A 17,745-nucleotide genomic window follows, 5' to 3' on the forward strand; every position below is an offset into this window, starting at 1 on the left:
CAACATACATTATATTAGTAATATAATATAAAGTGAAAAATTAAGTTCCAAAAAGTTACACTTAACACATTACATTTAATAATATATATTTAACACAATACACTTGCAATAAAGTTTAAAACAACTAAAAGAAATAGTTTTTAGCAAATTATGTAAATCAAGTCAATGAAGCAAAAGCATGTGAATTATATATCACTTTGACCTCCAGTATCAACAGTCTTGATTCTACTGTGTATCCCTTATAAAAACAAAAGAAGACGTTAGTGAGAGCAGGATTCAGAGTGACAACTACTTCAGGTAGGGGAGACAGAGGCAGGGGATGAGACTGGGGAGATGATTATAGATGCAGGTTAGTTTCAAAGCAGGACTTAGCTTTTTGTTTGGGATGACAGGTTCCTAGGTGTTTATTCTCATTATTAAGTAATTTAAAACCTGAATGAATAAATTAAGGGATGCTAGGCAATGACCAATGATGAGTACAATTAACTAAGGATTGTGATTTATCTAACAATGTACACCTATGGTCAAAGAGGAAACATTTTTTGAGCCAAAAAAAGAAAAAACAAGGAGTTAAAAAATCATGGATGAAGCAAGTACGACAAAATCTTGATAATTCTTTTTTATATAAGTGTTAGATATATGGCAATGTGGGTGCAGTCATTATACTATTCTCTTAACTTTTATGTATGTTTGAAAATGTTTATAGTAAAAAACTTCTATATGGAGGATTTCAAAATGCCAAATTTAACATCTGACGCTACAACCCAGTAATAAAATCAACTAACTCAGAAAAATCTGGAACAAGTCTCTCACAAATAGTATCAAATTCTTCACTAACCATTCTTTTCACAGCTCTAAGATTTGTAAAGTGTAGTAGTCCCAATGTATAATGGTCTAAATATCATCTTCTCAAATAATGAAGCAATATGAAAAGATACCCTCTCATGAGCTCAGAGTGCAATGTCTCATAGAATAAGAAAAAGAGAGATTCTAGACCAGCCCACAAAAGCTTTTTTAGCACATAATATACTCCAAGTATGGTAAACTAAGAAAATTCTGGGATAGGAACTTAAGAGATTCTGACTATATACATCTTAAAATACTTTAGAGAAAGTGTCTTCTGCTATTAGGGAGATAATGGTACTTCATACAAGAACAGGCAATCAATCCCTTACCAGGTATTTTCATCTAAAAAAGCCAATAACTCACTGAAAGCAAACTGAATTCAGATTGTATCCATTTAAACTCTCAAGGTGATAAAAAGCTGAGGACTACCACAAACTCATAAAACACAGCTTTTTTGTTAGTTCATCCAAAGTTAATCTGTCTTAAGAGGAAAACAGTGTTTTCCTCCATTTCAGTTTACAACAGTGATTTGGGTTGTTGGTTTTTGGTTTTTTTCCTAAAGCACGGCTCGAACTCATGACCCTGAGATCAGGACCTTAGCTGAGATCAAGAGTCGGATGCTTAACCGAGGGAGCCACCCAGACGCCCCAGTTATTGTCGCTGCTGTTACTTTAAATCATTGTTCTAGGGGTGCCAGGCCGGCTCAGCCAGAAGAGTGTGTGACTCCTGATCTTGGGGTTGTGGGACTGAGCCCCACCTTGGGTGCAGAGATTGCTATAAGTAAAAAAACAAAGAAAAAAACCCCACACACTTTAAATAACTGTTTTACAACGCTTCACTTCTTTACTTCATTTGGGTATAAATTAAGGAAATCTGAAGCAGTTGCTTCAAAATACCAGCACGAAGGTATCACCTACCCAGATGTACATTTTAAACTTCAAAGTCCAAATGTTCTAGCCCTATGGCAAATATTATAGGTCTTGGTATTTACAATGCCATTTTCATTAGACATGACAAACACTGCAAATGAATAAAAATAGGGTAAGTTTTGTAGTCATCCCTCAAACCAAAATTACATGTAGATCTTGATCTTCAACTTCTGAACAGTAACACCAAAGCCTAAAAAAACAAAATTCTATGCAAAAAACTACAAAGGAAAAAAGTAACTTTTCTATCTGAAGTTAAAAAGGGAATTTTTTTAAAGGACCCTGGGATCATGACCTGAGCCAAAGGCAGACGCTTAACTGACTGAGACACCCAGGCACCCCCACCAAATTTCCCTTGTAATAAAATTCAAAACTAAAGCAAAGTGCCTTTTAATACATCATTATCCCCAAAAGTTAAGAAATAGGTTAAGTCAGTATATTCTTTTAGTTTAACTTTATAGCTGTTAGAGTTTCAATATGTCCATGGAAACATTTTCAAAACAATTATAATTATAGAAATAAAGCCAGTTTTATCTACTACTGATATGTTCTTAATCCCAGGTATTAAATCTGGAGGCATTAATTTAAAACAAATGCTGTCTGCACTATGTTTGAATACAAATTCTCAATAGTGGATTTGACTTTAAGATGCTAGCAAGTCATGTGTCCTTTTCTCCACTTACAAATTTAAAACTTCTGGTACGAAAAAGTTCTAATCTAAAATCCAGGACAAAAACGTAACTTTGAAACTAAGCCTTTTGTCAATTACGAAGAAGTAATACTAAATAGCATACTTGCTACATGGGGTTGTTTTTGGTAACATAACCATTTTCATGAAACATCTGGAACACAGATGGCAAATATCTGGACACAGGGGCAGAGGGAGAGGGAAAAGCAGACTCCCCACTGAGCAGGGAGCCCAACGAGGGGCTCGATCCCAGGACCCCAAGATCACAACCCCAGCTGAAGGCAGACGCTCAACCGACAAGCCACCCAGGTGCCCTGAAAGTAGATGTGTTTCTAAAAAGATTCTGGATATATTTCTAAAGAAATTCTAAGGGCGCCTGGGTGGCTCAGTCAGTTAAGCATCTGCCCTCAGGTCAGGTCATGATCCCGGGGTCCTGGGATGGAGCCCCGCATTGGGCTCCCTACTCAGTGGGGAGTCTGTTTCTCCCTTTGCCCGTCCCCCTGCTTATTCTAATAAATAATTTTTAAAAAAAGATTTAAAGAATCTTAAAAAAAAAAGGAAATTCTAAATTCCCAGGTTATTTTAAAAAAATCTTTCTATTCTAGAAAAGATACATAATACAAACTATTAACCAAAAGCAAGCTATTGTAGCTTAGAAATGTTACTTAAGATAAAGGACATTTTATGGGACGCCTGGGTGGCTCGGTCAGTTGAGCGTCTGACTTTTGATTTCCACTCAGTTCATGATCTCAGGGTGTGAGATTGAGCCCTACGTCAGGCTCCACGCTTAAAGGGGAGCCTGCTTGAGATTCTATTACTCCCCCTACTCTCATGTACGTTTTCTCTCTAAAGTCAATAAATAAATCTTCAAAAAAATTGAAGACAAAGGATATTTTACAATGATAAAGTTAATTCAACAAGAAATATGAAGATTATGTGCACCTAATTATACAGCCTCAAACTATAAATGCAAAAACTGAAAAAAATTAAGAGAGAAAAAGGCAACTCCACAGTAAACAGAAATAATTGTAAAATACCTTACAGAGAAGGAAGAGGGAAAAAAACATAACAAGGATATAGAATTGAACAACACAATTCAAAACCTTGACCTGTCTAATATTGTACCCAACAACCGAAAATACATACTCTAAGTGTACATAAGACATTTTCAATATTAACCATATACTGAACCATAAAACCTCAACAATTACTTTCATTACAGTAGCTTAAGCTAAAAATCAATAATAAAAAAGATAACCAGAATGGATTAAAAAGAAAACTATATCATAATGAAAATCAGAAAATATTTTAAACTGAGTGACAAAGACAACACAGAAGTTTGTGGGATGCAGCTATAGCAGTACATAAAGGGAAAATTATAGCCTTGACAGAATAGAAAAAATAAATAAAAACTAAAAATCATCAAAGCATCCATCTTAAGAAGCCAGGGGAAAAATAGTATTTTCATCTAAATGTAGCTAGGATACTCTTGAGGAGCTCTTTTTTTTTTTTTTAAATGCAATCAGCAACAACGATAAAAAGTAAAAATTTTAAAAGCAGGAGGAAAAAAGCCAGGTGATGAATATGCTTATGCCACAGACTATGGTGATAGTTTCATGGGTGCATATTTATCACCAAGCTTATCAGATGGCATACATTAAATATGTAAATATCGTTTTGTATGTTAATTATTATACTTCAATAAAGTTTTTATTAAAAAAACAGAAAAAAATCCACAAAGATGCAAAGAAAATGAAAGGAAAAAACGAAGACATGAACAGACATAAACTAGAAAAAAAATACAATAAAAAAGGATCAACAAAGCAAAAAAAGTCATTTTTAAAAAAAAGACTAATAAAAATCATTAACAGTTTTGTAAAATGATTAAGAGAGAACAGATAACCAATTTCTGGATTAAAAAAAAAAGAACATCACTATAGATCCTATAGACATAAAAAGATAGGATATTATTAGGCCAATAAAATTTAAAATTTAAGCAAAATAGGTAGATACCTAGAAAAATGTAACTTACTAAACTGACATAAGAAAACAACAGAAAATATGAATAGCCCAATCTCCATCAAGGAAATGCAGCACTTGATCTCAGCCAAAAGTCCAATCAGCAATCCATCCGTCAAAGAAATGAAATCTCAAATTAATCTTTCCCACAATGAAAATTCTAGGACCAAGTGGCTTCAGCGGGTGGGGGGGGGGAGCCTTTTATTTAATTAAGGAATAAATAACACCAACTCACAGAAACTCTTACAGACAAAAGCAGAAGTGGGAACTTGTCCCAACTCATTTAATGCGGCCAGCATAATATGGACACCAAAACCTGACATGGACATAATTAGAAAAGGAAAATTATAAACCAATTTCACTCATTAATGCAAACTCCTAAATGGAATATTGATAAACTGGATGCAATAGTATATAAAAATGAAAACATATCACAACCAAGTGGTATTTATTCTAAGAGACTGGGTTAACACTTTAAAAAATCAGTGTAGGGGCACCTGGGTGGCACAGCGGTTAAGCGTCTGCCTTCAGCTCAGGGCGTGATCCCGGCCTCATGGGATCGAGCCCCACATCAGGCTCCTCTGCTATGAGCCTGCTTTTTCCTCTCCCACTCCCCCTGCTTGTGTTCCCTCTCTCTCTGGCTGTCTTTATCTCTGTCAAATAAATAAATAAAATCTTAAAAAAAAAAAATTAATGTAGGTACTTAGGCTTCCAGATGGAGCAGAGGGACGGGATTTAACCCTCCGTTATGAAAACAACCACAAACGAAAAAGACACCACAGAAGAGAAAACAAAAGAACTGACAGGTAATTTACAAAAGAAGGTAGCCAAATGGCTGTGTATACATATATTTAACAAATATATGCATACACACACATACACACACACGAAAAAGTGCTCAACAACCAGGGAACAACAAGTTCAAACCACAATAAGATATCCCTACAATGCCATCGGAATGGGTAAAATAAAGGGAAAAAACAAACGACACTGATGATATCAAATGTTAGCAAGGATGCAGAGGAACCAGAACTCTCACAGACTACCGATGAAGTCCGAACTTGTACAATCACTCTAGAAAACTAGCCATATATATTTTTTTAAAGATTTTATTTTTTTAAAAATTTATTTAACAGAGACAGCCAGCGAGAGAGGGAACACAAGCAGGGGGAGTGGGAGAGGAAGAAGCAGGCTCCTAGCGGAGGAGCCTGATGTGGGGCTCGATCCCAGAACACTGGGATCACACCCTGAGCTGAAGGCAGACGCTTAACGACTGGCGCCCCTAGAAAACTAGCCATATTAAAGATGAGCATACACAAACTGAATGACCTGGATTTGAAATCCACAACTAGACTTACACCTCTAGAAATGTACATACAGGCGCATAAAAAACATGTAAAAGAACATTCATAGTAGCATTATTCACAATGGTCCCCAAATGGAAACCATTCAAACGCTCATCAATGTAGAAAATGAATAATTATAATTAGTAATTAATCATTATATATCTGTATAACAGAATATCATACTGCAATAAAACAGAATGTACTACTATTACAAGCAACACTTGGATGGCTCTCATATATTGTTGAGGTAAAAAAAAATTGGACATCAAAAAGTACATGCTGTGTTATCATTTATTATCTTTTTTAAAGGCAATCCTAACTGATGGTTATACAAGTCAAAATAGTAAATGCCTTTGTGGGAGTGGGCATGGTGGTGGCTAAGAGGGGTGCACGATGTGGTTATACGGGTGTGTTCTATCAAGCTATTTACTTAACACTTTACCGTATGTTATACTTTAATGAAAAAGTTTACCAAAAAACATCTTTCCATACCAAACACTTTCCAATCTGACGGTCTTCTATTGATTAGCCTGAGTCATTAAATTAGATGTCTGAATACGTTCTGAAGGTTTAGAAAAGAAAGCCAGTGAGATGCCTTCTATCACAGTTATTGTTTCTCATCTACCTACCGCTCCAGTTCTTCTAATATCACATCTCATCTATGGACCACAGAGCGGTCGAGAGTGGTAACAAAGAGTGGTCCAGGGATACCACAAAGTACCCAGCACACTGCCAGGCACCATAATAAATACTGAATAAATATTTGTTGAATAAATGAGTGCATAGAGAAAGAGAAACAGAAAGAAGCAGAGAGACACATTATAGTCTTCTCTGAGGGGCAGGACTCTACCATTAGGCCTGTCTACTGCCCACCAGAAAGTAAAGTCCTCAAGGGCTTTGACTTTGTCTACTTTGGTCACTGATATACTCCCACTAGTGTCGTAAGTTTTACAGTCAGGGATCTATTAAAATGTTTATCTACTTTAAATGTACCAAACTCCTCTTTAAAAACTGGTGTGGTGTGTTTCATATATGTCTTTAAAAATGCTTTTCATATTGTTTTAGAAACAAGTATGACACTATCAGGTTTCTAAGTTTAGTTTCATTTTTTAGCCTAGGCAAGAAGAGAGCTATGATTTACTAAATGGTCAGGTTTTGAAGTTATACCATCTTCAGCTATCTGGCACTCTGATACTGCTAATGAACCCGATCGACTCCAATTACAGCTACTGACAACTGCTATTAGCTCTCACTCTAGCTTTCTTAACACTTCCTGGTCAGGTTCTCATCTAAATCAATTTTTCATGACCTACACATGAAAAAACCAGTTGATTGCGAAGTTTAAATACGAAGGATCTCATTTACAAGAATTATGTCAACTACTACAGAACCAATAAATGTTTAATTCAACTCACCCACTTTATTATTTTTTACTTGCTAGGCTTTCTCACTCTTTCAAAGACTTGACTGTATACAGCAATAACAACAATAGCCAACATTTACCGAGCAATCAACATGTCAGGTACTACCCTAAGTCTTGTATACATATTATTTCATTTGGGATCCTTTAAAAGTATATGTCAGATACCAAGATACGAGTTTCTCCCTTAAACCACTCTAGTAACAAAAGAACAAATATCTCAGAGACATTAGTAAACTGGTAATAAATAACTTAAAAGCAAATGTCTGCTAAAATCTGTGCATAGTTGTTACTCTATTGTGTTTGGTTTAAGAACCAAACAACTAACCAATATATAAACCCACTAGTAAGACTGAGGTTTACATTAGATATCAATCAATCTAAAAGCACAAAGAATATTTTAAGAAGTATTTATGAAGGATGTAATCATAATTCCAATAAAAATAGAATTCTGTTCACCATTTTTGGGGGCCTAGTACTCTACTTCCAAAGTCTGACTCATGAAGATATTAAAGTCATAATAATGTAATACAATTAAAGTCACAATATTGCAATGCAATATTAAAGTCACAATAATGCAATGAAATTAACTGGACAGGATCTAGAGATCTAACCATAGAATTATAGATCTCTGATTCTCCAGTCCATTCAATAAAGGACTCTTGCTGAAACCATCTCTGATAGGTCAGATAGATACCAACATTACTACTTATTCCTTCATGAAATGAAATTATCTCTCATAGGTATTTAATAAATTCATCAGGTAAGGGGAATTTATTACTTCTATTTTCTAAACAGCTGTAATTTGAAGGAAGTTGTTAATATTCACTTATAATATTCCTACTATTTCTACTTATTTGACTTAATATCCTACATTTCAAAGAGAAGTCTAATCCCCACAGCCAACCTCTCAGCGGACAATTACATTATTTCCAATCTAGCTTCCTCTTGATACCAAGTCTATTCTAGGTTCAAAAATTTGTTCTCTTTATTTATTTCACCAGTTAGCACAGTTTCCAGACTTTTCTTCATCTTAATGACCAATCTCTTATTAGTATAAAATACGGTGAACTTATTATTGTGATTCTTTTGGATCCTACACATAGATCTCTGCATGTAATCTAATGTTACACTGGTGTTTTCAACAATAGTTCACTGTTTATAAGCACTCAGTTGAAAGCAGTCACACAAGAACTGCTGATCATCAAAATCCTTCAAGTTACAAAACAGGAACACTGAGGCTTTGTGAGATTAAATATGACAGTACTTAATGGCAGAAGCAGACCTAGAATCAAGTCTTCCAACTACTAACTAATCCTGTCTTTCCTCCCAACACATCAAAATCATAATCCCCAGAAGCAAGGACAGTACCACAAGTTGGAAAATATGTGATATTCTTATAATATACAGAAAAAAAATCATTAAGGACTTCCAGCAAGGTATTAGCTACAATTCTTGATTTGCAATGGGATTACCAGTGTTTATTTTGTTTTGCTCATCTAAATTTTCTAGTTTGCTTTTAAAAAATACATATAGCTCCTATAATAAAAATTCTTTTCCATTAAAAAAAAGGCAAAAGGAAAGGCATAATGACATTCTTTGTGTGTGATATAACTTACTTCAAGTATAATTTTAATTTTAAAAAGGTTGAAATATGGATTATTAGTTAACTTACATTTTTATGTCAAAATATATCTTGCAAAAAATGTTTTGTGACAATGGTTTTCTATCATAACATTATGGTTTGAAATGCTTAAAAAAACTACATGAGCACATGCAAACATAAATTAATTTGTTAGTACATACAGAACTGGAATGGTCAAATCATTCAACACTCAGCCATTAGTATGTAAGTACTTAAAACCAAAATATCTGCCACTATGATCTGATGATAAAATATACAAATAAGTCTATTAGTCAAAACCAGCTAAATGAACTTTAAAAAGCATGAAGATTATGATGAGTTTCAAGCACTAACTGCAAGAACATGGGTCAAACTCCAAATGTTAGGTGACAATTTAGCAATCAGGGATGGCACTTATGTAAGCAAGCAGCATGAATGAACACATACTTTAAAATTCCAGGTGACATTCAGCTTTTACTACAAAAGGGAAGGATTCCCCCCATTACAGAGGCATTGGTACACTGCCCTCTGTACCTGGCACATCCTGGGGGAGCTCAGATGCCACCTTCTTCTCTGCCATGTTGCTGCTATCGTGGGTTTCTGAGAGACACCCCACGGGACTCCTCCCTTCAGAGGGAATAGTCTCTTCGGAAGAAGCATTTGTTGTGTTGTCGCCAAGATTTGCTGACACAGAGTTACCTTTATCCCCAACTTCTGTTGGCTCTACAGTAAAATGCACAACAAAACTTTAAAGATATCCTTTAAAATTGCTTTAGGACAAATGGCCACATTCAATCAACTACCAAAAATGAATGATCACCAAGAAAATCTGCCTTTATCTGATGGCCATTTTGAAGCAATTAGATTCTGGGATATTTTTGCAGTAAGTAATCCAAAGAATATTTATGAATATTTAGAACATTAAGAATGTTTAAGTAATTAATATAAAAATGACCATATCTTATCACATACAAAGTGTATATTCTGGTACAAAAATAGGGATTTTTCACCAACAAATCTCATAGGAAAATGGCACCTTATCAGGAAGTATAAATAGAGATACGGGTATATTACAGCCAAACCACCAATACATAAAACGCATTACAATAATTATACATGTTACAAGGGAAAAGATATCCTAATTTCTTTAGAAATGTAAAATTAAATAGGTATTAGTAATAAAAACAGATTCATTTTCATTTTGAAAGTAAAAGTGAAGTTTTCATAAATAACACTGATTAAATATGACTTTCTAGCAAAGTAATTTTTTTACCCTCAGATTTTCCTTGCTCAGGATCATCATCCGCTGTTTTGTCGTCATTGTCTTTTTCAAGGGACTGGTCTTCAAACTCCTCTCTGCTTTTCTCAACATCTTTGGAGTTATTATTCTCAGTCTCATTCTTGTCCTTTTCTATTTCTTCTGGGCTTTTAACAATATCAATGTCTCCTTTTTTGGCTCTTATGGATTCCAAAATTTCTTCTATAATAAAAACAAAAAATTTTGTTTCCATATATACCAAATATAAAAGTACTACAAACGCCACTTATGTTTTTCAATACAAGTTATTAAAGTTAAATATGTTAAAACATTAGAACTACGAAATAAGGATTAAGATTACCAATACAATGTCGATGCTTACAAAACTCAACCAATTTGGTTATCTTCACTTCTAGAAAATACATGGTAATTATGACTACTCTTTTTTTTTTAAAAAGAAAATCAGTCTAACTTTTGAAACTGACATAACAGAAATTACTGTCATCTCTTCTACCATATGAGGAAAACTGTAAGCTGCACAGACCCACAGTCCAGGCAGTGCGGTACAGTGGTCAAAACCCAGGTACCTATGACCCAGTGCACATCTGACTTGAATTAGCTTTTTAGGCTTGCCGTAGGCAAGCCATTTAACCTTCAGGCTTCCACTGCAAAATGAGAAAACAAAGTCCCATTTGGAAAAAACATTTCTCTCTGAAGTCCCATAACTGTTTTGAAAGTCAATAAATCCCTAAGGGCTCAAATCCTCTTTTAATTTGAGGAGAATGATACTATACCATGATGTAGACCACAAGTATATCAGCACAGACTCTTAGATATTAATGATATTCTTTGAATATGATCCAATACTATTATTATTTTTTATTTTGTAGCTCAAATTTGTTCCAGCTTTGGCCACTGGGAGCTAAAAGTGAAGCCTGTATTCTTTGAACACACTTCAGTCACTCATTTGTTCATTAAGCATTTCCTTACTTTTTAGTACTACAAGATGCTCCAGGCTCACCTGGTATTTTCCCTGCCCCAACCCTAGAACCCATGATCTCTGTAAGGACTCTTGGTCCTTTTTCTTTTTACTTTTTAAAAAATAATTTTATTTATTTATTTGACAGAGAGAGAGACAGCCAGCGAGAGAGGGAACACAAGCAGGGGGAGTGGGAGAGGAAGAAGCAGGCTCCAAGCAGAGCAGGGAGCCAGATGTGGAATTCGATCCCAGGACCCTGGGATCACGCCCTGAGCTGAAGGCAGACGCTTAAAGACTGAGCCACCCAGGGCGCCCCTTGGTTCTTTTTGTATTGGAGAATGATACTTAGAAGACATGATCTGGGCTCTAGGTGTACTTGTTATTATTACGGTATCACTGTTTCTATACCCTCTCAGCCAACAGCTAGGAAATGTTGTGTATATGCATACTAACGCATGTATATATACATCTATATTTTTTCCCTATGTGGTTTGTGTGGTTCATTCAAGCACTGTCCTGTTGCTTCTTTGTTAACTTCTAACAAGAGAAACCTTGTTCTCATTATCTATAATATGACTATTTATTCAGTCAATCCTAGTCCTAGTTTTTCACATTCCCCTAAATCAGACCACTGAACATTTTGATTACCAATCCCTATTTTAGTTTTGTTCTTTAATTAAGATGATACTGGCACGCCTAGGTGGCTCAATTGGTTGAGCATCTGACTTCGGCTCAGGTCATGATCTCAGGGTCCTGGGAATGTAGTCCCGCGTCAGGCTCTGTGCTTAGGGGAAAGTCTGCTTGACCCTCTCCCTCTGCCCCTCCCCCTGCTCGTGTGTGCCTCCTGGTCTCTCTCTCATAAATAAATCTTAAAAAAAAAAAAAAGATGATACTATCTTTACAATTTTATACATAGGCAGGATCACTCTAGAAAATATTTCTAATTCAACATACTTGATAAAGACGCATTTAATATTGCTTTTTAGGGGACTGGATATAGTTCTTTATTATTGTACTAAAAGCTGAGAATGCAAGAAAGTAAAAATGGATTTGTCGGGACGCCTGGGTGGCTCAGTCGGTTAAGCATCTTGCCTTCGGCTCAGGTCACGATCCCAGGGTCCTGGGATCGAGTCCTACATCAAGCTCCTTGCTCAGTGGGGAGCCTGCTTCTCCCTCTGCCTGCCGCTCCCCACCGCTTGTACTCTCTCTCCCCCTCCCTCCCCCTCTCTCTCTGACAAACATATAAATAAAATCTTTTAAAAATATTAAAAAATAAAAATTTAAAAATAAAAATTGATTTATCCATTTTAATGCCATGATTCACGAAAGAAAACTAAGAGGGAAGTAAACTGACTAAAATCAATAAAACTTCCTATTATCTGATCCATACTGTGGAAAGAAGTAAGAAGGGGATACAAACGCCCCCCAAAATTCTAACTAAAACTATCTTATGAAAAAGTTGCGTATTTTTCTAAATAGATCTAATAGAAAAATACACCCCAAAACCAGATATGAATAAACACAGTCCTTGGTAATTAGTCTGCTAGTTCCTGAAGACAAAGTACATGTGTATGCAACAGTATTTATATATGACACTATGACTATCATCCTCAAAAAAAATACACGTGAATTCAAGTGAATACTGATGTAGAATATGTGAGAACAGGCTTGGATATACCTTAACTAAATATATTTATTTATTAAGTATACACATTCTATTTTAAACAAATGGAGAATAGGGAAATTTTTTCAGTAAATGGAGAATCGAGAATATTAAAAGGATTATATGTATAGCAGATAGTGTATACAGAAAAGCAGAACCAGGCAGTTAAAGTGCACTTTCAGAGTCTTACCTAATCATTTTACCTAAGTTTAGGTTAAAAGACACCATTAGAAAACACATGTGATACTTATCAAGCATGCAGAGACTATCCGATAGGATTTTAAAAATGGCAATAATAGCTGTCTCTGGGGGAAAAAAAGGTGAAACTAGAGATTCACTTTTTACTCTATACCCTTTTGTGCTATTTAAACTTTTTTAAAAAAACACACATATTTATCTTTTTTTATAAAGCAAAAAGTTGAGCAACAAAGTAAATCAGGTAGTACTGAAATATAATCCAAAGTATAAATATCCATGGGTCCACGCTGATATAAATAAATAAACTAGGAGACCAGACAAATGTCCTCTGCAGAAAATCCCAAATAATTTACGTAGATAGCTGCTACCTCTAGGGTGGAGCCTAAATCCTCACCACCTGAGTGCAGGCGGTGCACAACTGACTCTCTTCCCAAAAGCACAGCACAGGTGGGAGCAGTAATTTTACAGCGGAGAAACTCGACAGATGCCACCTGAACCAGACGAACACCATCAGTGATAAGTCGTTGACAGCATGTACTCCTGACAGGATGAGGAGAATGGCACTTCACCTGTGTGGTCTCCCTCCAATATCCATATCTCAGGTCTGAGAACATGAGACAAATCCATATTGAGGGCTTTCTACCAAATACCTGACCGGTACTCATCAAAACTATTAAAGTCTTCAAAAACGTGAAAAGTCTGAGAAATTGTGACAGTCCAGAGGAACCTAAACAGACATGACAAGTAAAAATAATGTAACCTGGATGGGATTATGAGACGGAAAAAGGTTACCAGTAAAATAAGGAAATCTGAATAAAGTGTAGACTTAAGGTATTATAATGTATCAATATAGGTTCACTACCTATGACAAATGTGCCACACTAACGTAAGAGGCTAACAATCGGGGAAACCTGGGGCTGGGTATCCAGAACCCTCTGTACTACCTTAGCAATGTTTTTGTAACTATGAAACTATTCTAAAATTAAAAGTTTTATTCAAGAAAAAAAAAAAAGAAAAGAAAGAAAAAGCAAAGAGTATCTTTTAAAAGAATAATATTTCTCATAATTAAAAGCAGGATTCACGGGGCACCTGGGTGGCTCAGTCAGTTGAGCATCTGCCTTCAGCTCAGGTCATGATCCCGAGTCCCCGGATTGAGTCCTTCATCAGGCTCCCTGGTCAGCGGGGAGTCTGCCTCTCCCTCTCTGCTCCTCGTCCCACTCGTGCTCTCTCTCTCTCGCAAATAAATAAAATCTTAGAATAAATAAATAAATAAAAGTAGGACTTGCGATAGTAAGATAACCTGAATTAAAGAAAAAAACAATTGGGGGAATATTAGTAATGACCAGGCAAGATACAACAGGCTAAAATGCACAGAATGCCCTAATTTATGCTGGGATGAACAAGATTCCTTAGGAAAAAGGAAAATACAGAGAAGTGAGGTGCCTGCGTGGCTCAGTCAGTTAAGCTTTGCCTTTGGCTCGGGTCATGATCCCAGGGTCCTGGGGTGGAGCCCCACACTGGGCTCCCTGCTCAGCAGGGGGTCTACTTCTCCCTCTCCCTCTGTTTCTCCCCCTGCTCATGCTCTCTCTTGTTCTCTCTCTAAAATAAATATATAAAATCTTTAAAAAGAAAAAAATACAGAGAATTAAAACACACATAACTTGAAATTTTAGTATTTTCAAATTCTGCAGTTATTTCATACCAAGAGCTTTATTTCAAATTTAATAACAAGTAAATCGAGAAAATTTCTCTCTCACCATTAGCTGCCGCCAGAAAGGATTTGTTACTGCCCCGAGCCTTATTGGTCAGGTCTTCAGTTATGTCCATGTGCCGGTGGATTTCTTCACGCATTTCTTCCAGAATTTTGCAGAGTTCTGCTTCCCAGTAATCTTTATCTAGACAGTCAATTAATTCTGCAAGTTGGACCTTTGTGCTGTAGTACCAAATTTTCTTCTCATTTTCATTTTCTGTATCTTCTTCTCTGTTTAAAAGAAGTATAAAAACACCTCCTACGTTAGACATAACAGCACTGATTTGACAACTGCCATCTATCCAGTGAAAGTTAAACTATGTAACACAAAGTCTGCCCACTAAAGCTCAGCATATTTGCTCACAAGAAATCCCCTCAAGTCTCATTCAAACTCAAGTTACTTTTATTTTAATTGAGCAATCTCTAATGATTTTGATTTCCTAGCCCACAGAAGCTTATGATAAAATAATCTTGTGAGTAATAGTGGGGAGAGAGGATGGGGCGCCTGGGTGACGCAGTCGGTTGAGCATCCAACTCTTGATTTCAGCTCAGGTCATGATCTCAGGATTGTGAGATCGAGTCCCACATTGGGCTCTGGGCTCAGTGTGGAGCTTGCTTGGGATCCTCTCTCTCTTTCCTTCCCTCTCTCTGCCCCTCCCCACTCGCTCGCTCTCTCAAAAATAAAAAGAAAATTAAATATTTAAAAAACAAAAATAGTGGGTAGAGAGGAATGAGTATATCAGCAAAGAAAGATATCTAGCGGCGCCTGGGTGGCTCAATCGGTTGAGCAGAACAACTCTTGATTTTGACTCAGGTCATCATCTCAGGGTCCCGGGACTGAGGTCTGAGTCAGGCTCCTTGCTCACTAGGGAGTCTGACTGAGGATTCTCTCTCCCCTTTCCCTCTGCTTCTNTCCCCCTGCTTCCCCCCCCCCCCCCCCCCCCCGCAAATCATGTGTACTCTCCCTCTCTCTAAAATAAATAAATAAGACTTTAAAAAAAAAAGTTATCTAAAAAACATGACAGACAGAAAGAGGACCTCAAATTTCAGCTGTGTAAGTACTTGGTAGAGGACAGTCTTGGTTATACTTCGGTTGACTTTGAGACCACCACTGCAACCACGTGAATGGAATTTTAACCAGAAATATTTAAATTATGGTCAGTACCTGGCAGGTACAGAGAAGGCTGACACTACAATTCAGTTTAGAACATTTCTATCAACATGATATAAATGCTCTGCTAAATTCTGGTCCTTGAAGGAGTCATCTCAATGAGTGATAATGTCTCCTCTCCCTTTCTTATGGACAAAGTTCAAACTGGAGAGAAGAGGAGCAGCTTTTTGTCCTGCTTGCATCTCTCCAAAGGTCCTATTCACTTGTAATGGAGGTGTAGACTTCAACTGAAAACACAAGGCAAATTCATGCCTAGGACCGGACATTCAGAAATACGTGTGATGATATTTCTTCTCTCGTTCAAAAGGAATTCAGGAGCTTGTGTGAGGAACCTGATAAGAGAGTCTAACTTTCCTGTCTATTCAACAGCAAACTCACAGAACTGAAACAACTGGGCTTTAAGAAAGATCTGGCTTTAAAATGGGCTCAGGCATTTATGAGATACACAAACATGGACAAGACACCTCTCTGAGTCTCTGACCCATTTTATTTACCTTGCTGATAAAATGGGGATAATGGTAACTCTTTCAGGGCCACTGTAAGAATTAAAGGTATTATAATAAGGCACAGATTGTAAAAAAAGTAAAATAAAATAAAATAAAATAAGGCATAGATTGTAGCACCCAGACACACTATTAGTAGTCAATAAAAATACTATTGTTACTATTATGGTAGTAAATAAATAAAAATTGAGCAGAATTCCAGAAATGAGTCATTCAGTAATTCTGAAGAAAGGAGGGACATATTAAGCTGTGGATAAATAAATGGATATCAAAATTATCAAAAATGAAAAAAAAAAAGAACTAATGAATGTTATCTCACTTTGCTCTTTATTTAAAGTTCTATCATTTAAGTAATCTCTACCCGCAAGGTGGGGCTCAAACTCATGACCCCATCAAGAGTTGCATGCACTTCCCAGCCAGACACCCCTCATTTTCCGCTTTCAAATCAGCATCTGCTGACATATGAAATTAGTATATTGCTGTTAGAAGCTTTTTACAAAAATTGCTGAAAATCATTTTTTTAAAAATCTGCTCTCAATTTCTGACTTCTTATGACTGAGTGATGACAATAGTCTTACTCCAATTTACAATGTTAAAGCTGTCAGAGTCCTCTAATAAAAGAGACTAATAAAATACTTTTAAAAGGCAATACCATATCAAAAATCTAATTAAGCGAGGCTATCAAATCAGAAAGTACTTAGTGAGCTTTGACTGAGTGTTAAGAATTACAGGACAGGCAGGTTCTTTATTCTCTAAAAAATCAATCTTAAGGATTCACTTGTTATAAAGATGCTGAATTCTTTCTGGTACTATTTGCTTTTTCCTCTTTACTCAGAAATATCTACAAATTTCAATGAAACAAGAAAAACATTCTACATAAAAACATTTTTGGGGTAGAAAACATAATTTACAAGAGTAAGATTTCAACACAAAAATGAGGTGGTATGGGAACAAACTTAATTAAATGGACTTCTGTCCATTTTTTCAAGTAACTCAGATACTATTGAAAGGGTTCCTAATAGCTGACTTAATCCATACTGTCACTTGCATAATTTCTAACTAAACAGAGAATACTTAATTTCATTTTTTTTTAAGATTTTATTTATTTACTTGAGAGAGAGCTGAAAGAACACAAGCCAGAGGGGAGAGGCAAAGGGAAAAGCAGACTCCCTGCTGAGCAAGGAGCCCCATGCAGGGCTTGATCCCAGGACCCCGGGGAACATGACCTAAGTCAAAGGCAGATGCCCAACTGACTGAGCCACCCAGACGCTCCTTAATTTCAATTTTAATCTTAATTTTCATCTTAAAAGAGAACCTGCTACTTCATATAGCAGAAGGTTCTTTTTTTTTTTTT

At 36.1% G+C, this 17,745-nt stretch overlaps 1 protein-coding gene across 1 annotated transcript in view; it reads right to left on the reverse strand.

Moving 5' to 3' along the window:
* Nucleotides 1–17,745, reverse strand: part of BPTF (bromodomain PHD finger transcription factor) — a 150,130-nt gene that overhangs the window by 81,567 nt on the left and 50,818 nt on the right. Inside the window, 3 exon segments of the mRNA XM_019805309.2 lie at nt 9,404–9,592; nt 10,143–10,349; nt 14,725–14,948. Of these exon segments, the coding sequence (XP_019660868.2) occupies nt 9,404–9,592; nt 10,143–10,349; nt 14,725–14,948 (620 nt within the window).

Source organism: Ailuropoda melanoleuca, chromosome 13 (assembly GCF_002007445.2).
Source record: "Ailuropoda melanoleuca isolate Jingjing chromosome 13, ASM200744v2, whole genome shotgun sequence".
NCBI classification, from domain to species: domain Eukaryota; kingdom Metazoa; phylum Chordata; class Mammalia; order Carnivora; family Ursidae; genus Ailuropoda; species Ailuropoda melanoleuca.